The 26439-nt window shown below is 38.7% G+C and overlaps 2 protein-coding genes and 1 non-coding gene across 3 annotated transcripts; 1 reads left to right on the top strand and 2 right to left on the bottom strand.

Moving 5' to 3' along the window:
• The first annotated feature begins 2305 nt into the window (after positions 1-2305).
• LOC120290065 lies at positions 2306-2411 on the top strand. The gene has a single exon (XR_005547940.1). It is a non-coding gene; the product is annotated as a small nucleolar RNA R71 (small nucleolar RNA).
• A 7385-nt stretch (positions 2412-9796) lies between these two features.
• On the bottom strand, positions 9797-12747 carry LOC120289689 (receptor-like protein 43). Its single transcript, XM_039305005.1, has 3 exons — positions 11997-12747; positions 11776-11873; positions 9797-11218 (listed from the first exon to the last, which is right to left on the bottom strand). Exons 1-3 carry the CDS (start codon positions 12745-12747, stop codon positions 9797-9799), a joined length of 2271 nt encoding a protein of 756 aa, XP_039160939.1.
• Positions 12748-22995: 10248 nt separating this feature from the next.
• On the bottom strand, positions 22996-25572 carry LOC104427108 (receptor-like protein 6). The gene has a single exon (XM_010040247.2). It carries the CDS (start codon positions 25570-25572, stop codon positions 22996-22998), a length of 2577 nt encoding a protein of 858 aa, XP_010038549.2.
• Positions 25573-26439: the final 867 nt, after the last annotated feature.

Below are 26439 nucleotides of genomic sequence, written 5' to 3'. Positions count from 1 at the left end.
AATAGGAATCTGATTATACCCTGAATATCCATCCAGAAAGCAATAAAATTCATGCCCTGCAAATCTTGCTAACATCTTATCAATAAATGGTAAAGGAAAGTGATCTTTTCTAGTGGCATCATTCAATTTTTTGTAATCCATACACACACGCCACTCAGTAACTATTCTAGTTGGAATCAATTCATTGTTGTCGTTTTTCTGAACAGTCATACCACCTTTCTTTAGCACAATTTGTATAGGACTTACCCAAGAACTATTAGAGATAGGATAAATGATACCTGCATCAAGTAGCTTAATTACCTCAGCTTTCACTACTTCTTGCATCTTCGGGTTCAAACGCCTCTGAGGTTGGATAGTGGGTTTATATTGCTCTTCCATCAAAATTTTGTGCATGCAAATTGAAGGACTAATTCCCTTGATATCAGCTATTTTCCATCCAATTGCACCTTTATGCTCTCTTAATACTCTAAGCAATTTCTCCTCCATCAAATTTGTCAAAGAAGAAAATATAATTACCGGTAAAGAAGAAACTCCATCTAAATAAGCATATTTCAAATGAGAAGGTAAGGGTTTGAGTTCAAGAATTGGAGGCTCTTCAATTGATGGTTTAGGCTTTGTAATGTGTTGTCCCAACTCCTCAAATTTAATTGCCTTTTGCCTTGAATATGGTGGAATTGCCTCCATGAAATTTGCGTACTCCTTTATCTCCTCGTTCTGAATATCTTTGTCCCTTAGTTGAATCGAGACATGCTTCAAGTGGATCTTCAAAAATATTTTCCTAAAAACCTTATTCACCAACTTGTCAACTGTCTCAACTCTAAAACAAGAATTATCATCAGATGGATATTTCATTGCTTTAAAAACATTAAATGAAACAAGATCATCTTGAACTCTAAGGATCAACTTCCCCTGTTGTACATCAATAAGAGCTTTTCCTGTTGCTAGAAAATGTCGATCTAAGATAAGTGGTACCTCAAAATCTTCCTCCATTTCAAGAACTATGAAATCTGCAGGGAAGATAAATTTGTCAACTTTTACCAAAACATCTTCCACAATACCTCTCAGATATTTAATTGATTGATCAGCCAGTTGAAGTGACACTGTGGTTGCTTTTACCTCGCCCAATCCTAATTTCTTGAAAACTGAATAATGCATTAGATTAATACTTGCACCTAAATCACATAATGTTTTTTCAAAGTAAGAATTCCCAATAGTGCAAGGAATAGTAAAACTCCCTGGATCTTTTAATTTCGGAGGCAATTTGCTTTGTAGGATGGCTGAACACTCCTCGTTTAACTTCACAGTCTCATAATCCTCCAGTTTCCTTTTGTTTGTCAAAATCTCATTCAAAAAATTTGCATAACTAGGCATTTGCGCTAAAGCATCTGCAAAAGAAATTTAGAAAATTGCTTATCCATTTTGTGCTGCTGGAGTCGCTGAGGGAATGGAATTGGCAGCACATATGGCTTGGGATTATTTGGAAAAAGTTTACTCTTGCTTGTCTCCTTCGATTGTTTATTGATCATCTCTTCTTTGTCTCTGACAATCTCTTCTTCTCCCACTTGTTTACCACTTCTCAGGGTAATAGCCTTATGTTTTCAATTGAATTTTTCTCTGTGTTGCTCCGCAAAGAACCCTGTTGCCTTCCTGACATCATGCTTGCTAACTGACCCACTTGCATCTCCAGATTTCTGATTGAAGCCTCTTGGTTTTGAAATCTCACATTCGTGCTTTTGATGAAGTCATGAGTTGTGTTAGCAAGTTTGGTGACTATGTCTTCCAAATTTGACTTTGTCTCTTCTGATTGTTTGAATCCTTGTGGTCTCGTCACATTCTAATTGTTCCATGAAAAATTTGAATGATTGCGCCATCCCGGATTGTATGTGTTGGAGTAGGGATTATTCCGCGACTTGTTAAAATTCCCAACAAAGTTAGAATTTTCATGAGATTGTTTAAAAGTATTACCTACCCAACACTCTGTGCTAACATGTCCTCCACCACAAAATCACATGTCAAATTGTGAATTTTCATGGCTGAAACACTCATATTATCAAGCTTTTTGTTGAGTGTTTCAAATTGTGCAGCAATTGCAGCAAAAGCATCTACTTCATGAATTCTGCTAACTTTTCACATTGGTAATCTCTCAGTAGGCCACTGATAACTATTGGACGCCATCTCCTCTAATAGATTGTAGGCTTCTTCTGGTGTTTTATTATTTAAAGTCTCCTCTGCAGCTGCATCAAGCATAGAACGAAGATTCGCACTAGAGCCATTATAAAAAGTTTGTACCTGCATCCATATGGGTAGTCCGTGATGTGGGCATCTCCTAAGAAATTCTTTGAATCTTTCCCATGCTTCATATAATGATTCATTATCCATCTGCATAAAATTAGTAATATCGTTACGCATCTTCGTAGACTTTGCAAGTAGAAATAACTTACCAAGAAATTTCTGAGTCATATCATTCCATGTAGTAATTGATCCTGCAGGAAGAGAAGAAAGCCAACTCTTAGCTTTATCTCTAAGAGAGAATGGAAATAATCTCAATCTAATAGCATCATCTGTAACTCCATTATATTTAATGATGTCGCATATTTCAAGAAAAGCATCGATGTGAGCGTTTGGATCATCGTTTGGTAGCCCACTGAATTGCATTGATTGTTGAAGCATCTGAATGAGTGATGGTTTGATCTCAAAGTTGTTTGCTTGAATTACAGGTCTTCTGATACTTGATGTGGCGCCTTGAACTGTTGGCGCAGCATAATCTCTTAAAAGTCTACGTGTATTTTCATTATCACCGTTTGCCATCTTAGCGTAATTTCTCTGTTCTCTCAGTTGCCTTTTGAATGTACGCTCGATTTCTGGATCAAGTTCAATAAGTTCCCCTTGTTGGCTACGTGTCATAAACCGATGTACACCCTGAAAAATAAAACAAAATGAAAGCTATATTAAACTTAGAATTATCTGGTATCAATATTAATTAGTATTAAACAAACGATCCCCGACAACAGCGCCAAAAACTTGTTCGTAAAATTCTAAACGCAAGTGCACGTATCGAACAAGTAATATAATGATGAGAAAAATATCGTCCCACGGAGATCGATGATTAATAAACTAATTAAATACGAAAATAGATTAATTCTAAAATTTATCTAACAAATCAAAATATAATTTAGAATAAATTAAAAACAAAACTTGAAGACTAAATGCAGTAAAATCAATAAGATAAATATGTTAGAGCATCTGATTTCACCATAACCATTAGATATGAATTTCATATTGTTGTGAATACAAGAACGATATCAAACATGTGATAGCGGAATTTCCTAATCTATTTACTATCCTATCTCTAGGTATAGCAAACCTCTCAGCTTATTAATCCACTATATCTCTATGTGAATTAAAATAAACATGAGTGCATTAAAAACTATGAATATTCCCAGTTTACAATGAGTCTTTTGGATCACCTTATCACCGAAGGCTACACAAATAACGCGGTATATTTCATCTACGTTTAATTCATGGTTATATATTATAATGAGCAATTGCATATTATCACCTCTTAGTCTCAAACATGCACATCAGATCATTCAAGTGATGGCCAGTCACTCAAAAGCATTAAACGCAATAATATATAACTCACATGAATGAAATCAATTGTAAAACATAAAAATCATGAAATACACATCATCATGGTTAGGCTACATCGTAGCCCTAACAAAACAAAATTAGAACATAGTAGAAGAAAAAAATATAAATATAAATCAAACCCAACATCCTGAATCAAAGAACAAGAATTCTGTCACCACTTTTGTCTTCTCTTCAAAATACTTGAAAAACTCTTAGAACAATGGAAAATGATCTAACCCCTCATCTCTCAAAAAACCCTAGCTCTCTCTCTCTCTCTCTCTCTCTCTCTCTCTCTCTCTCTCTATTTATAGGATATATCCAAGATATCTATCTCCCAACGCTTGCAGATAACATTAGGAAACAAAATCAAGAATTTCCTGATTTGATATCTATCTTCCACTGCTGCTTTTATTTGAATTCCTAATAGTTGACATTCTTTTCCTTATCCTCTCCATATTTCATTATTCTGCATAAACAAGGAAAATTCAAATAATCAGAAGGAAATCCAATGCATTAATTACTACCTAAAATAGGTAAAATAACTCTATTTTTATAGAGTTATCAAGACGGTTGCTGGTGGCCTGGCGTGAAGAAACAGATGGATAGGTGCGGCATCAAAGAGTTGAAGAAGAAGCAGCTGGAGTAGAGAAGTGGAGAATGAGTGGAAAAGAAAATGAAGAAGAGGAAGGGAAGCAGTTGACGAGGTAGGGATTCACGCGCATGAGAGGGAGGAGAGAAGCAAAGAGGGAAAGGCGGGGGGGGAAGAAGGTCAACATTGCAGCCAATTGGAAGCCAAGGGAAAAATATCAACCACTTGAATGCCGTGCCATCAAAGTCTTCAGCCACAAATGTCAAAGGGTCTTTTAATGGCAATTTTCCTCCATTTCCTCATAAAATATAGCCTTTTGGAGGCCAAATTACCAAATTAAGCTGCCCATCCGAATTTCTTCCATTTTCGTTTTGCCGAATTTGATTTTTCCACAAAATTCCAAGCTTGACGGAATTTCTCTGAAAGATGAGATGAGGTCCTAAAATAAATCGTGACACACTTGACATTCAAATCTTGAAATCGAATTCAATTTCATGGTTAAAATCGATCGAATGTGATTTTAGTACAACCTAACATATGGGGTAACTTTTAGGGATTTTATTGCATTTGACCCGTGGTCGATAATTTTTATCCACATTTGTGCATTTCCGACTCATAGATGACTCTCAGTTGTCGTAAAAATTGCAAGGTTTCAGTCATGTGTACTAAGTATAAAATCGATAAAAAAAAACCGGGTTAGTACCGTTTGACGTGAATTTTGCAATCCCATGGAATCACCCACAATTCAATTATGTGATTTCGTCGAATCGACGTATATCCGATCACAATTCAATTATAACGGTGTCGTATTGACCATTGCCAACTATTATGGTCAATCAGTTGATTTCTGATTGAATTGTTAAGTCTACCGCTTTTATATCCCTTAACAGCTTCACCTAATAGGTTAGTTAATTCGTGAGGGGCCTGCTTAGAGAAAAAGGACCATAGGTGCATCGATGAAATACCCATTTCATTTTATTGGGACGAAGTCAAATTTCAGGATGTGACAGGATTATTGAAAATCTCTTAAGGTGCCATAACAGTGATAAATGGGAAGAATGTGTATACTCTCTATCATCTACTAGGAGAGACCGTGACTGGAATTGCTGTAGTTTCATAAGATGAATTAGACTTTATCTTAACTTAGTTATGACATATGCATTCACGGCACACGAATGAGGTAGATATGATGATGCTGAGTGAAAAATGGTTGCTAAAAGGTCGAAAGACAGTGAATTTGGATTTATGTGAGCATTACATCTTTGGGAAGTAGCACCAAATCAAGATTACTATAATTGTTCAGTCGACCAAGCATCCAGTTGAATACATTCATTCAGACATCTGGAGTCCGTCTTCAGTTCCTTCAAAAGGAGGTGCCTGATATATGTTGACATTTATTAATGATTATTCAATGAAGGTATTGATGTGCTTTTTGAAGCATAAATATGATGCGCTTGATCAGTTCAAGAAATTTAAGATATTGATGGAGAAGTAATCAGATAAACAGATCAAGTGCCTAAGAACCAATAATCGTATAGAGTTCTTTAGTAAATATTTTACCGAATTTTATGAGAAAGAAGGGATTTTGAGACACTGCATAGTACTCGGGACACCACGGCAGAATGGTATGGCAAAACAGAAGAATAGAACTTTGCTTGAGTGAGCTCGATGCGTACTTTTGCATGCAGGACTTATTAATGAATTTTGGGTCGAAGTAGTGAACATGGCATGTTACCTGATTAATCGATCTCCATGATTTGCTGACAAGTGGAAGACTCCTAAGGAAGTATGGTCGGGGAAATTTATTGATTCCTCCGGATTACATATATTCAAATGTTCTGTGTATGCTTATGTGAGTGATGGTAAGCTTGAGCCGAGGGCGGAGAAGTGCATATTTTTAGAATATGCACATGAGGTGAAATGCTATCGGTTGTGGAGTACTAATTCTAGATCACCCGATTTTCTAATCAGGTAGAGTCGTGATCTTTGACGAGATTACAATACTTCAACAGAGAAGTTTTGAGACACAACCAGTAGAGTAAACAGATCATGATGCCATTAGTGAGGTGGAGCTTCAAGTAAAGATTTCGAAGACCTCAAAGTTAACAAAAGTTGAGACTATAGATGAAGCTACAGGAAATCGGTGATAGTGGGCAATCGGTATAGCCACAACACATTATAGCCACGAACAGACAGAGAAGGAAAATTAAATCATTGGTACATTATGGTTATATAGTTATTGCTTATGCATTGACTGTAGGTGATGAGATGAAGACAAATGAGCCTTTGTCTTATTTTGAGGCGATGACTAGTTCGAAGCCGTTGTAATGGCTAGGGGTTATGTGTGAAGAGATGGAATCACTCCATCAGAATCATACATGAGAGTTGGTCAAAGTACTCAAGAGCTAGAAGATTAATGGAAGTAAATGGGTCTTGAAATGGAAAAAAGGCATTTCCGATGTTGAGACAACGAAAGTATAAAGCGAGACTTATGGTGAAGGGGTACATAGCAGAGGGCATTGACTATAATGAGGTATTCTCTCTTGTGGTAAGACATACTTCTATTTGTGTTTTACTTGCCTTAATTGCGTCGCAGGATCTCGACTTAGAACATTTAGATATGAAAACTGTGTTTCTTCATAGTGAGTTGGAGGAATGGATTTACATGAGGTAGCTAGAGGGATTTGCTATTCCGGATAAGAAAGATCATGTTTACTTATTAAAGAAATCTTTGTATGGGCTAAAATAGTCTACTAGGTAGTGGTATAAGTGTTTTGATACTTTCATGGCTAGTCAAGACTACTTGAAAAGTCAGATGGATAGCTGTGTTTATTTTAAGAGATTGGAAAATGGTTCTTTGATTTATCTATTCTTATATCTTGAGGATATGCTGATAGCAACTAAGAATATGTTTAACATTGATGTGCTGAAGAGACATTTAAATGTTGAATTTGAGATGAAAGATTTAGGTATTGCAAAGAAAATATTGAGTATGAAGATTTTGTGTGACAAGGTTGCAAAAGTTTTGCATCTATCTTAGAAGAAATAAATTGAGAAGATTGCACGCTTTAACATGCAATCGGCGATATCTGTAAATATACATTTAGTGAAGCATTTTAAACCTTCAAATAAATTATCACCGCAGACTGAGGAGGAAGATGAGCATATGTCCCGTGTTCCTTATTCTAGTGCCGTGAATAGTATTATGTATGCTATGGTGTGCACTAGGCTTGATATTTCACAAGCTGTGAGTGTGGTTAGTATCTTTATGAAACGTTCTATCAAAGCTCATTAGGAAGCTGTGAAGTGAATTCTTAGACATTTTAAGGGGACAATAAACGTGAGTATATGTACCGGAGGGACAATAATGGCAGTGAGACCACTAGTTTTGTGGATTTGGATCACGCCACTGACTTAGATGATTGCAGGTCTTTAGCCAGGTATGTGTTTACGCTAGTAGGTGGTGCAGTTAGTTGGAAAACTTCCTTACAGGATCACGTTACTTTGTCTTTGACTGAGGCAGAATACATGACACTAACCTTTGTAGCGAATGATGCGATATGGTTATGAAATTTGCTCTCAGACTTTGCGTTAGATAAAAAAAGTGTTGGTATATACTATGATAACCAATGTTCGATATATTTGGTATATAATCCAGTTTATCACGAGCGAACAAAGTATATCAACATTAGGTACCATTTCATCCTAGATGTCTTAGTAAGGATAATGTTATTGTAAAAAAGATTGTTACAGTAGATAACTTAATAGACATAATGACTAAATCTGTTCCTTTGGTAGAGCTCAAGATTTGCTTGAACTTTATTAGCGTCTGTAGAGAGTAAGCACCCGTGAGGGCATTGGAAAAGTAGCATGAATAATAAGCACTATAACTTGGCTTCAAACATTAAACTAAGGTGGAAAATTGTTAAATTAATGTCTTGAGTTTGAATTTAGATAACGATTTGTTAAATCAAATTTATTGAAAAAGATTTCCCAAGCGCATTAGAAATCAGATGAAGAAGCAATTCCTTTGGGACCTTCTTTTGGACATACAAAAGAAAGCGGTGAAGATGTGATATGCCACTATAAGACAAAAAGGGGCACATTATATTTTATTTTATCAATTTATCTTTTAGGGACAGAGGTGTCTTTGCATGGAGAGATAAAAGAAGGAAACTATCTTATGCACAAGCCAAATTCTTGTTGGCGTTGTTTCTGTTGAAGTAGGGCCCAAGGTCAAATTTGTTGACTTTTGGACACTCATAAAAATGCCTTTTTTTTTTTCTTCATCGCATAGAGCCCTGAACGGGAAAAAAGAAAGAAGAGAGAAGCCGCACGTCAAAAGAAGCGACACGAAGCCTGAACAAGAACGTCAAGCCATACGTATGTAGAGCAAAAGACGAATGCTGGAGGACTTTTTTTTTTGGTGTACGTAAGGCGTTTTGTTTGAGCTTGAATGCGTGGTGATTCTGTGCCATGAGTTTACATTTAAGTGAGTTGTTTTGTAAACACTTTGGATTTTGGCTTAAATCTAGGTGTAGAAAATACTTGATTGAGTAATCGTAAACTCGACCCTCTAATTATAGTGGATTATTTGCTGCTAGTATTTCTCTAGTGTCTTTATTATTTTTTATTTATTTCTCTAGTGATTTTGCATTGACGTAAATTATAAGATCCGTCCACGTATTATTTTTCAATAGCATCAACAAACTTCTCAGGTTCGTCTGTCAAAGGTGAGGCCAATAACTAGTCCAATGCGGAGGCCAGTTCCATATCCTAGGATAACTGCTTGCCAACTAAGACCAGGCAAAAACCTTGAATCTTTATCTTTTTACTTGGTGGCGATGAGGCCGAATCTCCACATTCCTTTGATAATGGACTCCCACAAAGTCTCGAATTCTCCAGATATAAAGTATTGAGGAACATATCGAATTGCCCTCCCTTTGGTATGGGTCCTAAAAGCAAGTTATGAGATACATTAAACGGGGTGAGGGAATTGAGCCGAGTCACTGCTACGGACTCACCCCCGTCAGCTTGTTCTAAGACAGATCCAGCTATTTGAGCGCTTCGTTTTCAAAGGAAAGGTTGCATCTATTCTAAAACACTATTATAAATTCTTCGATTCCATCTCAATAATTTTTAATTCTCAAATTTCCTTTTTTTTTTAAATATAGTCATTATTTTCAATTATTTCCCTCTTTTAGAATTTTTGGAGAAATATTAAAGTTCCCATACGGTATTCTTATTTGAGACTTTGTTATACTCTGGAGAATTTTTGCTAGTTTTCATTAGCAACTTTGTGGAATAAATAATTTTTTTAAGATATGGTATTCACGCCTCATAATCTGATTTCATTTTTCCCCTATTGATGTTTTCCCAACAAAGACAAAGTGTAAATTTATGTTAGAGAGGTTGTAAATAGATGTAATGGGGAATTAACTGAAGAAAGTGGAAGTTTGACATAAATAACGAAAAAGAGACTGCGAAGAAACAAGTACATTTAAGAAAAAGAAGGAAATACCATGTTTACTTTTTAGGGAAATTCTAATATTTCTAGAATTTAGAAAACTTGCCTGACTAGGAAATCCTACCTCTCCTAGGTTGCCTCCTACTAGGCCATCGCCTTCTCCTATTATTTTCCTCAATCCAAACATGTTTCCATGAGAAGAATGCATTTCCTATGACCACTCCAATCACTAAGCCACTCCCATACCCCATCAGAACAATTTTCCAATCGAGTTCAATTGGCAATCCCAAATCCTCTTCATATTGGGTTGGAGGTTGTCCCAACGCATACCCCAAATGTCGACATTTCTTGGGTATGAATTCCCCACACAGTCCCAAGTTCCCTTCAAAAGAATTGTTTGTAAATGTATCGAATTGTGCCCCTCTAGGCACAAATCCTGTCAAATTGTTGTAAGACACATTTAGTGAAGAAAGGAACGTCAGTTTCGTTAGCTTCTGGGGGATTCGTCCTGAGAGTTTGTTCCGAGAAAGGTCCAATGACTCAAGTACTGTGAGATTCCCTAATGATGATGGTATGTGACCAGTGAGGAAATTGTTGGAAAGGCTTAGTCCATGCAATCCTTGGAGATCACCTATGGCACCAGGGATCTCTCCTTCAAACGAATTGTTGGATAGGTCAATGACCGTGAAGACATCTAGTACCTTTGGGTAATACTGTTTAAGACCTTTGTAAATCACTGTCATGGAGAAATCATAATCACCATAGTAGGTGTACATAAGCCACGCTGATGGATATAGGTCTCCGTGCATGTATGTAAAGTTCCCTGTGTCAGATTTCATGGCACTCAAAGACTGAAAGAATTCCACAAGCAACTTACCGGCAAATGCATTAATAGAGAGGTCAAGTATCCGTAGCTTAGGGAATGAGAGACTAGATTTAGGCCTCTCTAAGACACCGTGGAATTTATTGGATCGCAAAATAAGGACATGAAGGTCCGGTAGAGATCCCAACCATGATGGGAAGGTGTCCATGATAAAGTTGTTTGCAACGTTGATGAACTCGAGCTTTTTGCAATTGGCCAAGGACCTCGGTAAATTGCCTTGCAACTTGTTGTCACTCAAATCAATCATCATCAATTGCGTCTCCCTCCTCGATACCTCTGGAATGTTTCCGTGGAAATTGTTGCCTTTTAGGTTCAATATCATGAGAGATTCGCTGATATTGCCCAAACAATCCGGAAGCACATCAGTCAAATTGTTAGAAGACAAGTCTAGTGTGATTGCTGAGCTCAAGTTGCAGATCCATGGTGGCAATGCTCCCGTTAGCTTGTTGTTGGATACTATATAGGACACTATGGATGGTGGTGCTTCAGGGGGCGGTCCTTTCAACATGTTATGAGATAGGTCCATCGTATACATGTATAAAGGATTTATCGGGTAATATCGATCAAGACCAGTTAAGGAGTTATGAGAGAGATTCAGGTACTGCATGCTATTAAAACTTCCGTTCCACACCCAAAATGGCACTTCTCCCTAATGTTGTTATTTGATAGGTCCAACCAATTAATACTTTCTTGGCCTTTTAAGAATGTAGGAAACTCGCTCAAATTGCATGATACCAGTCCTAGGGCCCGAAGCTGAGGAAGAATAGTATTCGCGCTACTCGTGCGGCATGATAACTTGTTAGCTGATAGTTGGAGCACTCGCAATTGTTTGAGCTTGAGAAAGTTGTCTAGCTCAAGAGTACCGCTGAAGTTGTTTTCAAAAAGGCGGAGGACTCGGAGATTTTGGAGTTGATAGATTGATGAAGGTATCTGGCCATGGAATTTATTTCGCGCAAGGTCAAGCAGAACTAGTTGTGTCATGTTCACAAGCCAAGACGGTATAGAACCCGATAGTTGATTGATTGAGAGTCCCAAATCAGTTAACCGAGTGAGGTTCATGAGCTGAGATGGGATGGTACCGCTTAATTGGTTGCCAACAAAGTGTAACTCCACGAGTTGAGACAAGTTTCCGATTAAGGGGGGAATCTCACCATATAAATTGATCCTCCAAAGGTTCAAAGTGGCGAGCTTTTTTATCTTCCAAACCCAAGACAAAGAGGAAGTGGACTGGGCAGCGAATGGGTTCATTCCGACATCTAGGTATTCAAGGTTGCTAAGGTTAGCAAATGAAGCCGGGATGGATCCTGAGAAGTTGTTTTGACTTATGTCAAGATAACTCAGCAAAGGAAGGTTTCCGATTGACATGGGTAGGGACCCTGTCAAATTGCAGGAATAAAGATCCAATATCTCCAAGGAGCGAAGATTACCGATCGAAGTCGGTAGCTCCCCAGAAAAGCTCGTGGTAAATAGCTGCAGCTCTTCAAGAGGACTACTAGAGTTGAAGTTAGGCAAACGGCCCGTGAGATCTTCATTGCCACCCACACTAAGATATCGTAGCTTCGGTAAATAAAAAATGGCAGACGGAAATACACCGTGCAGGTCACACCCATCTATGTTCAGCCTTCTCAGTGAAGATAGATTTGCCAGAGTGTTGGGCACTTGGGATGACATGTAGACGAGACCAAGGAGAAGTTCTTCCAGGCTGGTCAGATTTTGAGATAGCCTTCTCAGGCCTGGCGCTTTCATCTCCAACAAAAGTCTATCATGATGTGGATCCAGATTGCAACATAGGTTGAGGTACACCAACCTTGTAAGTTTGAAGATTTCTGATGGAACTTGGCCAGAAAAAAAGGAAGCAGAGAGATTGAGATGAGTCAATCTCGATAGATCTCCAACTCGAGACGGAATTTGAGAGTAGTTGAAGTGATTGTCGCCGAGATTGAGCTTTTCAAGATGAGCAAGCTGGAAGATGGTACTGTTGTTGTCGATAGAACCATAGAGCAAACTACTTCCCAGATCGAGAACAATTACGTGGCCTGTGTTCTCATCGCACTCGATCCCATCCCAAGAGCAACAATCCTGACTATTTTTCCAGGATAGAGTCTTGGGATGAGCGAGAGGACCACCCGAAACATTGGCGATTTCATACCTCTCTTTAAACTGTAGCAGTGCAGACATTTCATCCTCAAGACATAGAGGTTTCACAGAACGAGAGAGGATGTGTGCGTCAATAGGCTGGCACGACAAGTACAAGAAAAGAAAGTGTATCGACATGTAGAAGCACGGCGAGGAAGCCATTTTGTTCGAAATAGAGACAAATTTGTTTTGATGAGCAGAGTATGAGAGGGCAAAGCAGATTTTATAGGTGGCGCTGGGTGCCTGGGGATATAAACACGCTTTATCTCGTGTTACAATGCATTGAATCAATGACTCTTCGTGTGATGAAATGCACATTATGCACTATCTATGAATATTTTATGCGCATGCGCGTTACTTTCCGCAGCGTCGTAACGGGTAGCTGCCGGGCAGCTGCCAGGCACCTACTCTGAACTCAGCCAATCGATCTACATTTGCGTGCAAGACTTGGGTCAACCATGGAGAGCGCAGCCAAAAAGCATATATATATAAATGTGCGCGTGCGCAGCATCTATGAATATTTTATGCGCATGCGCATGGGCATTACTTTCCGTAGCGCCGTAGCAGGTAGCTGCTGGGCACATACTCTGAACTCAGCCAATCGATCTCCGTTTGCGTGGAAGACTTGAGTCAACCGTGGAGAAAGCAGCAAAAAGCACATATATATTAGATCATATTATATTGTATACATATATATTTGCATTTTGCATGGTAGACTTGGGTCAACCGTACGGAAAACAGCAAAAAAATACATGAAATAAAAAATAATAAAGGGTAGTTGAAGACTTAGGTTACGCTGCGTTGGACTTCTTTATTTGCAATGTTAGTGCTGTTTCGACTTTGGATTCATGATCTGTAGACATTTCCTTGGGTCACTGATTAGGTATGTAATTACACTGTGTAATGCATTCGGAGAAATTAAGATAAATTAGAGTTTGGAACAGTCTTGTTTCTGTCTTTGAAATAAATAGAAAACAAAGAAAACTAAACTGTGTTGTTGGCAACATCATGATCCTTTGATCCTTTGTTCATTGTGCAAACAATGCTCATCGGTTCACAAGAAACAACAAATTTATTACATTTAGTCCTATATTCAATCAAGGTAGTTTGTTTCAAATTTCTCAAAAAATGTTTAGAAATTTATTTCTACCAAAATAAGAAAGTCATTTATAACCAGAAATTTTTTGGCCCTCCCGGTGGAAATGAACTTATTTTAAAGGCATGTTGGTTTGCATCTACCAACCAAAATAATAATAATAATAAGAAAGTCATTTATTACAAGAAAATTACAAAATAGACATTTGGGAATAAATCTTGAGTACAATTGGAGTCCCAAGTTTGAGTGCTGGGGACCCGACTCGAGCACCAGTCTCGAGCCTAGCCATGGGAACAAACCTGGGAACATGGACCCACACATGCTTAACCTTCTTGAGATCCTCTATTTTAACCTTCTTGACATCTCCACGCATTACAATCCAACATACAAGGTCCTCATTTGCTGAAGTAAGAAAGCATGAAATCTATGGGTGGAAAATTGTTAAAAAAATCTTAAATCTATTACGCTTTTGCTAATTTAGTTTTAAACATTTTACTTTTACCAACTAAGTTCTAAATATTTTTCATAATTTGCTCATTGAGTTAATCATGTCAATTTTGGCTGCAAATTGCTTAAGTTGGTGTTGGCGCATTGATCTAAACATTTTTCATATTTTGCTTATTGAGTTAATCTAGCCAATTTTAACTGTAAATTGCTTAAGTGAGTGTTGGCACATCAACCATTCTTATGTAGTATGATTGACATTGATATTGACAATTTTAAATGATATATTCTTTTATTATTTTTTAAAATTTTTTTTTTGTCCTTCACTTTTCATTCTTTTCTTTTTTCTTTTCTCCCTTCACCAAGCCAATGGAGGTTGCTGGCCTTTGGTGTGCCTCAAGTCCTCGCTTGCCTTGGCGAGGTCAACCTTCAAGGGTTGATGAGGGCGGCCTTTGCCTGAGGCTGGTGACTTCGACAGACCATCAATGAGTCTTGGTAGTGATGGTGGAGGGAAAAAAAAAAAAAAGAAAGAAGGAAAAAAAAAAAGATAGAGAGAAGAGAAAAAACGTAAAAGAAAGAAAAGAGAAAAAAAGAAAAAAAGACGAAAAGTATTTAAATATTATTAAAAGATATTCATGTTATCATGGATTATGTCACGTAAGATGATTGATGTCTATGTTAGTGGTATTTATCTAAAATTGGCTGAATGCACTTTAATTGATAATGTGTGAAATTTTTTAAGACTTAATTGATAAAATTAAAAGATTTAAGAATGAATTAATAAAAGTGTAAAAGGTTTATGACTTTTGGATAATTTTTTTCAATCTTTTGTAGCCCATCAATCATCCATAGGCAATTCAATGATGGATCTACTTTTCTTTGGGCCCAATCTTTATATCCCTATTGCCTATTTAAGTAGAAACAAAGCATATTGTTTGTGATTGTCTCTTTGGTACAGCATTTTATTGTGCAGTTACATGACGTGTTATCTTAACTAATCACAAAAACGCAGTGTAATGTGATTTCTTTCTTAGTTATATGATGTTTCGTTGTGTCTGAGTGAAAAAAAGTACCTTCAACGTAAAAAAAAAAAATATTTGCACGGCAACCTTACCACAAAAAGATATTCTCGGAAACTTTTCAGCACATGCAACTCTCCCATTTTGAACCATAGTATTTCTTTCCTTCCATGAGAAATAAATGACACCATTCCTTGCCACCTTTAATAAGACTTACCAGAGATCTCCCCTTGCAAAACCCACATAAACTCAGCATCCCAATCTCCCACAAAACCTCTTATACCACATAGCTGCAAAAGTCTTCTTCATTTTTCAGAGGAGAAAGAACTATCAAAAACAAATGTCTCGTTGATTTGGGCTGCAATCCACAGAGGACACAAAAACCATTCACGTTCTGCCATTTGCACATCTATCACCTGTCTGCTGCAATTTGGCAAGGATAGCAAGCCAAGACATAAAGCAAAATGTCGGCACATTTGGATTAAACCAAATTAGCCTATGCCAAGTTACCTTGCCTTTTTCTCCCTAGTTAAGCTCCAAGCATCAGCCTGAGCGAAATCACCTGATTTAGAGCCTTAGAAGGCCACTCTATCTAGTTGAGACTTGAGAGAGGCATTAAAGTTCCACACAGCTCAGCCTGAGTTTCAACCAGATCACTTAATTTAGCAGTGGTTTTGCGAAACACTCATTTCCTCTTATTGCTAGTTCACGCTCATTTCCTCTTTCAAAACATAGAAGTAATGACATTTAAAGATTTTGAAGAGAAATTCGAAATCGACCTAATTAGGCTGTACCTAAGCAGTTTGCTGGCATCTATGGTTTGATTTTTGTTTCCGAATCGTCGTTATGTGAAAAAGTTGCTCCTATTTTGAAACCAAAACATATGGCCGAGATTGTAATCACTACTATTCAGTAATGAAGTAAACAGATATTTAAGGGCACATATGCTAAGAAAGCAACAAGTCATGTTACGACTAACGCGGAAGCGCGAACAAACGAAGAGATCTGAGTAAGAATAAATTACAGCCTACACCTCTATTTGATTCGCCATCCTCGCCTTCTTCTCCTCTCCTTCGTTGCCTTCTTCAGCAACTTTTCTTCTGCTCTTTAGGGGAGACAGCCCCCAATAGGGGAAGAGTCTGGATCGTACTTCGTGGCGGACTTCCAATGCGATTTCTCGTCCCGATTCCGCTTTGGCAGCGGGAAAATTGCGTCCTCCGAGGAGCAGTTGATGGCGGCGATTTGGCTCGAGGATGAAGAGGTCCTTGGTCTGGGAAATGAGGTCTTCCACCGCGGAGTCACCTCACCGCGGAGTTGCGGTGTCGGAAAGGTAGGAGAAATCAGCCATGGCTGCTCTTGTGATTGTGGTTGCGAGGGTTTTGTTGGGTTCTTGCAGACTCTGCTTCTGCTCTGTTAACGCGAGCGGTGGGCAGGGAGTTGTGCTCAACCGGGAGCTTCTCATCGACTTCCTCGAAGAACTCTCGATACCAAGTGATCATGGCGTCGCAGGCTTGGAGCTCGAAGCTACGCGGGGCGGCAAATGATGATAGGGATGGGAAATCACGCCTGCAAACAAGGGAGGAGGAGAGAGGCGGAGATTATACCGGCAGGATGTTCTTTCATGGGAATCGTTTGGTACAGTTTTGGTATGCGAATTGTGTCTTAAATGTCACTTCAAAGGTTGGATTAGAGCCCACTAAATTGCATTGGGTTATGAGAGCAGCGTAATCTTGTTATTGATCGTTTTACTGGAATTGTAATCGGCTTTCAATAACCCTGGAGTAATCTTTTTCGCACTTTCTCTTGAACATCAATATAAAGATAAAAGGTGCACATGAGCTTGTCTTACAAGTTAATAATGGCTTTATTAAAAAAATAAAAAAACATTGAACTTAAATTTTCGTTAGAGAGATGGTAAACAAATGTGACTGATCCGAAGAAAGTGAAGGTTTAAGAGATATGTTAAGGAAAAAAGCCACCAAAAGTTTCAAATTTTGCCAATAAATTTATTTCATTTCTTTTATAACACAAAAAATCCCAAACTTTGCCAATTGTGATATATTTATCTAAACTTTTTTTCGTGACATAAAAAACTTCAAACCTATACATATATGACACATTTACTTCAAAATATAGGGCATTTTCCTCTTTTACTTTTTAAGATTTTTTTATTTTTTTCTTCTCTCTTCCCTCTGCCCAGAGGAAAAAGAGAGAAAAACAGAAAACAAAGAAAAAAAAAAATTAAAGAATAAAAGATAAAATGTCCTTCGGTCATGGAGTTTGGAGTAAATGGATCACAGTTGGTAAAGTTTGGATTTTTTGAGTCACAAAAGAAGAAGAAGATAAGGATAAGTTTGTCATACAAGGCAAAGTTTGAGATTTTTGGTAACTTTTTCCTATATGTTAACTATAAAGATACTCAAGCCAAAAAAAAAAAAAAAACTATAAAGATACTATGAAGGAACAAGTACATTTAAGAAGAAGGAGATACATAACTTATCTTTTAGTGAAGTTCTAATATATGTAAAAATGAAAAACATGCCTGACTAGAAATTCCCAAGCCTCCTAGGCTATTTCCGACCAGATAGCTCTCCTTCTCCAGGCATTTTTTTTCAAACCAAACATGTTTCTAGGAGATGATTGCATTTCCAATGACCACTCCAATCATAAAGCTGCTCCCATACCCCCATCACAACAATTTTCCAATCCAGTTCAATTAGCAATCCCAACTCTTCTTCTTTGTGGGTTGAAGGTTATCTTGATGCATCCACTAAATCAAGACATTTCCTAGATTTAAATTCTCCATATAGCCCTAAGTTCCCTTCAAAAGAATTGTTTGAAAAAGTATCCAGCTGTTTCCCTCTTGGCACAATTTGGTCAAGTTGTTGTAAAACATGTTCAAGAACAAAAGGAACCTGAGTTCTTCTAGGGGATTTGTTGGAGAGTTTGTTCTTTGAAAGATCCAATGACTCAAATGCTGTGAGATTCCCTAATGACGATAGGATGTGATTTGTGAGGAGATTGTTGGAAAGGTTTAGCCCTTGCAGTCCCTTAAGTTCACCTATGAGACCTAGTTTCTCTCCTTTGAACGAATTGCTGGAGAGGTCGACATCTGTGAAGACACGTGATCTTTTGGTAATGCATTTCCAGTCCTTCGTAGGTCAATGTCATAATCGTCATCAGGTAATCACAACAACCGACGGAAGAGGAAGGGTACCATTTTGACCATACATTCCCATCCATGAAGGTCACGAAAAATAACTTTTCTCACCTATGGTTTTTTCATAATAATGGTTGTCATGCATGGTTCTACGAGTGGACTAGAGTTTCCCATCACAGATTTCATGACATTCCAAGACTAAAAGAATTCCCCGACAACTTGCCGAAGAATGCATTATTAGAGTAGGTTAAGTATCAATAAATTAAGGAATGTGGAACTAGATTTAGGCCTCTATATGGCACTATGGGATTTATTGGATCGCAAAATAAGGACATTGAGCTCTGACAAAGATACCAACCATGATGGGAAGCTGTCCATGATAATACTGTTTGCAAAGTTGGTGAACTCAAGCATATTACAATTGGCCAAGGACCTCGTAACTTGCCTTGCAACTAGTTGTCACTCAAATCAATCATCGTCAAGTGCATCCCCCTCAACAATACATTGTGAATGCTTCCGTGGAAATTATTGCCTTTTAGATTCAACGTCACGAGAGATTCACTGAAATTGCTCAAACAAATTGGAAAAGCACACTAGTCAAATTGTTAGAAGACAAGTCTAGTGTGATCATTGAACTCGAATTGTAGATCCATGCTGGCAATGCTCCCGTCAGATTGTTTTTGGATACTATAAAGGACATTATGGATGGTGGTGCTTTAAGGGGTGGTCCTTTCAACATTTTATGAGATAAGTCTATCATGTACATGCATAAAGGATTGATTGGGTAATATCGATCAAGACCAGTTAAGAAATTATGAGAGAGATGTAAATAATGCATGTTATTAAAACTTTCGTTTCACACCCAAAAGGGTACTTCTCCCCTAATGTTGTTATCCGAAAGGTCCAAGCCAATCCACACTCTCTTGGTTTTGTAAGAATGCTAGAAACTCACTCAAATTGCTTGATGCCAATCCTATGACCTGAAGCTGAGGATGAATAGCACTCATGCTACTCATGCAGCATGATAGCCTGTTAGATGATAGTTGGAGCACTTCCAGTTTTGAGCTTGAGAAAATTGTCCAGTTCGACAGTACCACTGAAGTTGTTTTTCGCAAGGATGAGGGCTTGGAAATTATAGAGTTGATAGATTGATGAAGGTATCTTGCCATGGAATTTATTGCCTTTAAGGTCAAGCATGACCAGTCGAGTGAGGTTCATGACTTGAGATGGGATGGTGCCGCATAATTGGTTGCCAACAAAGCCTAATTCAACAAGCTGAGACAAGTTTCCGATTGAACGTGGGATCTCGCCATATAAATTGATGTGACAGAGGCCTAAAGCGGTGAGCTTTTTAATCTTCCAAACCCAAGACAAAGAGGAAATGGACTGGGTTGGGAATGGGTTCCTTGTAACATCTAAGTATTCATGGTTGCTAAGATTAGCAAATGAAGCCAGGATTGATCTTGAGAATTTGCAAACGGCTATATAAAGCTAGCTCCATGAAGCAAGGTTTCCGATTGTCATGGGTAGCTCCCCAGAAAAGTTTGTGACTGGCAGTTGCAGCTCTTCAAGAGGATTACTTGAGTCAAAATCAGGCAAGTTACCTGTGAGAACATTATTGTGACTTGCCGCAAGAAATCGCAGCTTTGGTAAATGAAAACTGGTAGATAGAAATACAAAGTGCGGGTCACACCCATCCATGTCCAGCCTTCTCGAGGAAAACAGATTTGTCAGAGTGTTAGGCACTTCGGACGACAAGTTGACGGCACCTAGGAAAAGTTCTTCCAGGATGGTCAGATTTTGAGCTAGGCTTCTTAGGCCCGGCGCTTTCATTTCCAACAAATTTGTAGGAGCATATGGATCTAAATTGCGACATAGGTTAAGGTACACCAACCTTGTCAGCTTGAAGATTTCTGACGGGACTCAACTGGGGAAAAAGAAAAAGAGAAATCAAGATGAGTCAATCTTGATAGATCTCCAACCCGGGATGGTACTTGAGAGTAGTTGAAGCGATTGTGTTGAGATTGTTACTTATTGAGAGCGAGAATGGAGGTAGAACAAAGGTGATTATCTATGTTCAATAACGACGTTTGTACTGTGCAATAGACGAATATTGTTGTCTAATATTTTCTTGTTGTTTGTTCTATCTATATTGTCGAAATAAATAGAAATCGCAGACAAAAACTAGATTGTTGCTGGTTCCATCAAGATCTAAGACTAAGTAAACAGATAAAAGTGAAATGTACAGTTTTAAAATACCTCTCTAAATAAGTTTTATCACTAACTAAAAATCTCTATTTTCCTTTTTTTTTTATTGGCTATGCAACCATCAAAATCTTAAAAAAGGTTGCCCGGACATACATACATACATACAAACATGTAATGGGTAAAGTTCGCGCGCGGAATTGAATGATGTGCCAATCTCACATGTGAAAATTTTGCCTAGAAATTTAATTTTTTAAGACTTTAAAATCTCTAATGCTTGAAAATCTCCAATTCTTAATTGATATACAAAAAACAATAGATTCACGCATATTGTGGTAATTAACATTTGCAGGTGATCGACCACACACACATATATAAGTTCCGAGGCAAGTTAAATGCTATTTTATTATATGATAATAAAGTCCTACATAAAGGTTTTATTATATGATAATTACTTATCACTATCAATGTGGCTCGTCGTATAATACTTTCGGTAATTATCACAAAATAAAAAACTAAACGGACTAATTCACATATGGTCACGTACGACAATGAGCAGGCAAGATAGGTGGTCTCGGCAGATCAATTCAAAGTTGCAATTGAAAGGATCAAACGTATACGTATTATTCTGAACACGTAACGATCAACCAAACGCTAATGTGCAAGAATTCTACTCAAATTCGTGCATAGATTCCCTCAAAAAATCATTGTACATGTAGTTGACATTGTAATCTGATGATCCACGCACCAGAATATGTCAACGATTCGTCAGTATATCACCAAAGCTACGCAATGAGTTCAAATCGATAGTAGAAGCTCGGTTACATAAGATTTACACACAATGTATTGAAAATAAATTATTTAAAAAATATTTTCTTAAAAATGATTGTTTGTTTGAAATAATAAACCAAATGAAAAATCCTTTCATTATCGATAATAATTTATCATGAAGGATGATACTATTTTTCATTTATTCATTTATTTAAATGATACAAATGATCACTTTTTAATTTTTTTTTTTTTTTTCTAAATCATTCAGTCTTTGCGAAACAAGTTGAGTTAAAATATCAGCATGAGTTTTGCTAAAACGAGAGCAGATACGATTCGATTAAACATATCAATTGGATCTGAGGTAGTCACAGAAGCAACTCGAAGAAGGGAATGAACTAAAGAGTAAATGGCGAATGTGGCACGAGCTCTTCAATGACAATGACTGAGAAAAGGGGTTGGCTTGTGGCGACGATCAACGGCGGTGAGAGACGTCCTGAGAAGGTGAATTGACTATGAATTCTCTGGAATTTCGATTCTAGAGGGAAGGAACTTCTGGTGAGGCCAGTTCGTGAGGTTCTCTGTGGTGTATATGTTCCGCTGTTACCAATGGGACCGAGAGAGCTTAAAAGAACTTCAGGAAATTCAACTGTGCCACGTTGATTCTCTATGTAATATGCTGCTCTAATCCAAAAAGCAAAACTGACATATAAATATTTACGCGAATCATTTGTTATAGTTCTTGTCCACTCAACCTCCAAATGCGAATTTCGTTTCAAATGACAATGCAATCATGGTCTGTGCAATTTACGAGGTGCATATAAGGAAAGCAAATGATTGAAGCATGGACGAGAGACTAGAATTGCATAAAGTTTTGAGGACATTGTGCCATTGCTATTGTTGTGATGTGAACCTTGGATAAAGAAGAATCCATGTGGCAATTTAGATTTGATTGTTAAATAGGAGTACTTTTGCTAGAGAATTGACAGAAAAAGGTGCACTTGAGCTCGGTCGACAAGCTGACAATGGCATTATCCAAAAAACAAAAAGTTTAGTCTGAGAGGTGGTAAACAAACGTGATGAGACATCCACTGAAGAAAGTGAAGGTTTGACATAAATAACAGTAAGGATACTATGAAGAAACAAGTACATTTTAGAAAAAAAACTAGCTTATTTTTCAGGTAAGTACTAAAATCTGTAGAAATTGAAAAGCTTGCCTGACTAGGAGTTCCTGCTGCTCCTAGGTTGCATCCAACTAGGCCACCGCCTTGTCCTAGCATTTCTTTCAAACCAAACATGTTTCCAGGAGATGAATGCATTTCCGATGACCACTCCAAGCACTAAGCCGCTACCGTAACCCAACAGAACAGTTTTCCAATCAAGTTTAATGGGTGATCCCAAGCCTTTTTCTTGATTAGCTGAAGGTTGTCTTGGCATATTCCTTGGATCTTGACATTTCCTGAATATGAATTCCCCACATAGTCCCGAGTTCCCTTCAAAAGAATCATTCGAAAATGTATCGAACTGTTTCCCTCTAGGCACGGACCCAGTCAGATTGTTGTAAGACAAGTTCAAGAAAGAAAGGAACCCAAGTTCTATTAGCTTCTGGGGATCTTTCTCAAGAGGTTGTTTTGAGAAAGGTCCAGTGACTCAAGTGCCGTGAGATTCCCTAATGATGCCGGGATGTGACCAGTGAGGAAATTGTTGGATAGGTTCAATCCTTGCAGTCCTTTGAGATCACCTATGGCACTAGGGATCTCTCCTTCGAACAAATTGCTAGAGAGGTCGATGACCGTGAAGACTTCTGATATCTTTGGGTAAGACAAGTTAAGCCCTTTGTAAATTACTGTCATGGAGAAATCATAATAGCCATAGAGGGTGAAGTCAAGGTACCATCTCGGCTGTTGGTTTTTATGCATGTATGTAAGGTTTCCTATCTGGGATTTCATGGCATTCCAAGACTGAAAGAATTCTACAGGCAACTTACTGACGAATGCATTAATAGAGAGGTCAAGTATCCGCAACTTGAGGAATGTGGGTCTAGATTTAGGCCTTTCGATGACATCATGAAATTTATTGGATCGCAAAAGGACATGAAGCTCTGGTAGAGATCCCAACCACGATGGGAAGGTGTCCATGATAAGATTGTTCGCAAAGTTGATGAACTCAAGCATTTTGCAATCAGCCAAGGACCTCGGTAGCTTGCCTTGCAACTGGTTATCACTCAAATCAAGCATGGTCAATTGTGTCCGTGTCACCAATAGCTCAGGGATGCTTCCGTGGAAATTGTTGCCTTTTAGGTTCAATATCATGAGAGATTCACTGATATTGCCCAAGCAAATCGGAAGCACACCAGTCAAATTGTTAGAAGACAAGTCTAACGTGATTGCTGCACTCAAATTGCAGATCCACAATGGCAATGCTCCTGTCAGCCTATTGTTGGATACTGCATAAAACATTATGGAGGGTGGTGCTTCAGGGAGTGATCCTTCCAACATGTTATGAGATAGGTCTATTGTGTACATGTGGAAAGGATCGATTGGGTAATATTGATCAAGAACGGTTAAGAAGTTATGAGAGAGATTCAAGTACTGCATAACATTATAACTGCCGTTCCACACCCAAAAGGGCACTTCTCCCTTAATGTTGTTATTTGACAGGTCCAACCAATCCATATATTCTTGGTTTTGTAAGAATGCCGGAAACTCACTCAAGTTGCATGATGCTAGTCCTAGGGCCAAAAGCTGAGGAAGAATAACATTTGCACTACTAGTGCGGCATGATAGCCTGTTATATGATAGTTGCAGCACTTGCAACTGTTTGAGCTTGAGAAAGTTGTCTAGTTCAACAATTCCGCTGAAGTTGTTTTCAAAAAGGCGGAGCATTTGGAGATTCTGGAGTTGAGAAATTGATGAAGGTATCTCACCGTGGAATTTATTGCGCGCAAGGTCAAGCACAACCAGTTGTGTCATGTTCACAAGCCAACACGGTATAGAACCCCATAGGTGATTGGTTCGGAGGGACAAACTAGTTAGCTGAGTGAGGTTCGAGAGCTGAGATGGGATGGTACCGTTCAATTGGTTGCCAAGAAAGCTCAAGTCTACAAGCTGAGACAAGTTTCCGATTGAAGGTGGGATCTCGCCATATAAATTGATCATCCCGAGGCTCAAAGTGGCGAGCTTCTTATTCTTCCAAACCCAAGAAAAAGAGGAGATGGACTGGGCGGTGAATGGGTTCATTGCAACATCTAGGTATTCAAGGTTGCTAAAATTAGCGAATGAAGTGGGAATGGATCCTGAGATTTTGCAACCAGATATGTCGAGATATCTCAACAAAGGAAGTTTTCCCATTGACGCGGGTAGCGACCCTGTCAAATTGCATGTTTGGGATTTAAGATTCAATAACTGCAAGGAACGGAGATTACCAATTGAAGCGGGTAGCTCTCCAGAAAAGATTGTGCCAAGTAGTCGCAGCTCTTCGAGAGGACTACTCATATTGAATTCAGGGAATCGTCCTGTGAGAGCTCCGTTATCAGCCACCCCAAGATATTGTAGCTTCGGTAAGTTAAAAATGGCAGACGGAAATACACCGTGCAGGACGCACACATCCATGTTCAGCGTTCTCAAGGAAGACAGATTCGCCAGATTGTAGGGCACCTCGGACGACATGTTGACGACGCCCAAGCGAAGTACTTCCAGGCTTGTTAGGTTTTGAGCTAGGCTTCTCAGGCCTGGTGGTTTCATTTCCAACAAAAGTGTAGAAGTATATGGATCCAGATTGCAACACAGGTTGAGGTACACCAACCTCGTCAGCTTGAAAATTTCTGATGGGACTCGACCGGAAAAAACGGAAGCAGAGAGATCGAGATGAGTCAATCTTGATAGATCTCCAATTCCGGATGGTATCTGAGAGTAGTTGAAGTCATTATAGCTGAGATTGAGCTTTTCAAGACGAGCAAGTTGGAAGAGAGTACTGTTGTTGTCGATAAAACCATAGAGAAAACTACTTCCCAAGTCAAGAGCAATTACATTGCCCGTGTTCTTGTCGCAGTCGATCCCATCCCAGGAGCAGCAATCCTGATTGTTTTTCCAGGATCGAGTCTTGGGATGAGCGAGAGGATCAGCTGAAACATTGGTGATTTGGTATCTCTCTTTAAATTGCAGTAGGGCAGACATTTCGTCCTCGATACACAGAGGTTTCGGAGAACGAGAGGGATTGTGCGCGCCTATAGGATGTGACCACAAGTACAAGAAGAGCAAGTGTATGGACATATAGAAGCACGACAAGCGAGCCATTTTGTTTCAAACAGAGACAACTTTGTTTTGATGAGTAGAGAATGAGAGAGTGAAGCAGATTTTATAGGCGGTGCTTGGTGCCTAGGGTCATGAACATGCCTCATCTCATGCTATAATGCATCAAGTCGATGACTTTGTGAGTGATGTAACACGCAGAAGTCTGCAAAATACATATGAATCTCTAGGTGCACGAGTATGACTTTGTGCGGTGCCGTAATGTGTACCTTCCTGACAACATAAGTAAAAACCTCGGGCCAATCGACAATTGATTGATTGGCTGGAAATTCAGCCAGTCGATCTGTCATTTGCATGGAAGACTTGGGCCGAACAGTCCAAAAATTGCATACGCAAGGAGTAATATAGCAACTGCATGATGATCCACTTCACGAAAAACCTTCTTTGCGGGAAGATAAGGCGAAGAGCTTGTATGTTTAAGAAATAGTTTGAGGTTTTTTTTTTTTATGAGCCAGGAAACCCACGCACCGTACCAACACAGACAACCTCAGTAGGCCCGGGGTGACGGGAGGTAAACCTTGGGGTCCCACGAGAGGACCCACCACTCCCGTGGAACGGGTAAGACGCCAAGCGTCTCCGCGGAGAGTCGAACCCTCTTCCTCCTAGAAGGGGTCAGTGGGTCCCCCCACGGTGGGGAAGACTTAACCAGCGGAGCCACCGCGGCCGATGGTAGAAATAGTTTGAGGTTATTCCCTCCATTCTAGACCAAAAGTATCCATTCTTAAGTCATGA

This window comes from Eucalyptus grandis, chromosome 11 (genome assembly GCF_016545825.1).
Source record: "Eucalyptus grandis isolate ANBG69807.140 chromosome 11, ASM1654582v1, whole genome shotgun sequence".
Lineage (NCBI taxonomy): Eukaryota > Viridiplantae > Streptophyta > Magnoliopsida > Myrtales > Myrtaceae > Eucalyptus > Eucalyptus grandis.
Note: the sequence above shows the minus strand (reverse complement) of the source record. Positions and strands in the feature narration are given on the sequence as shown.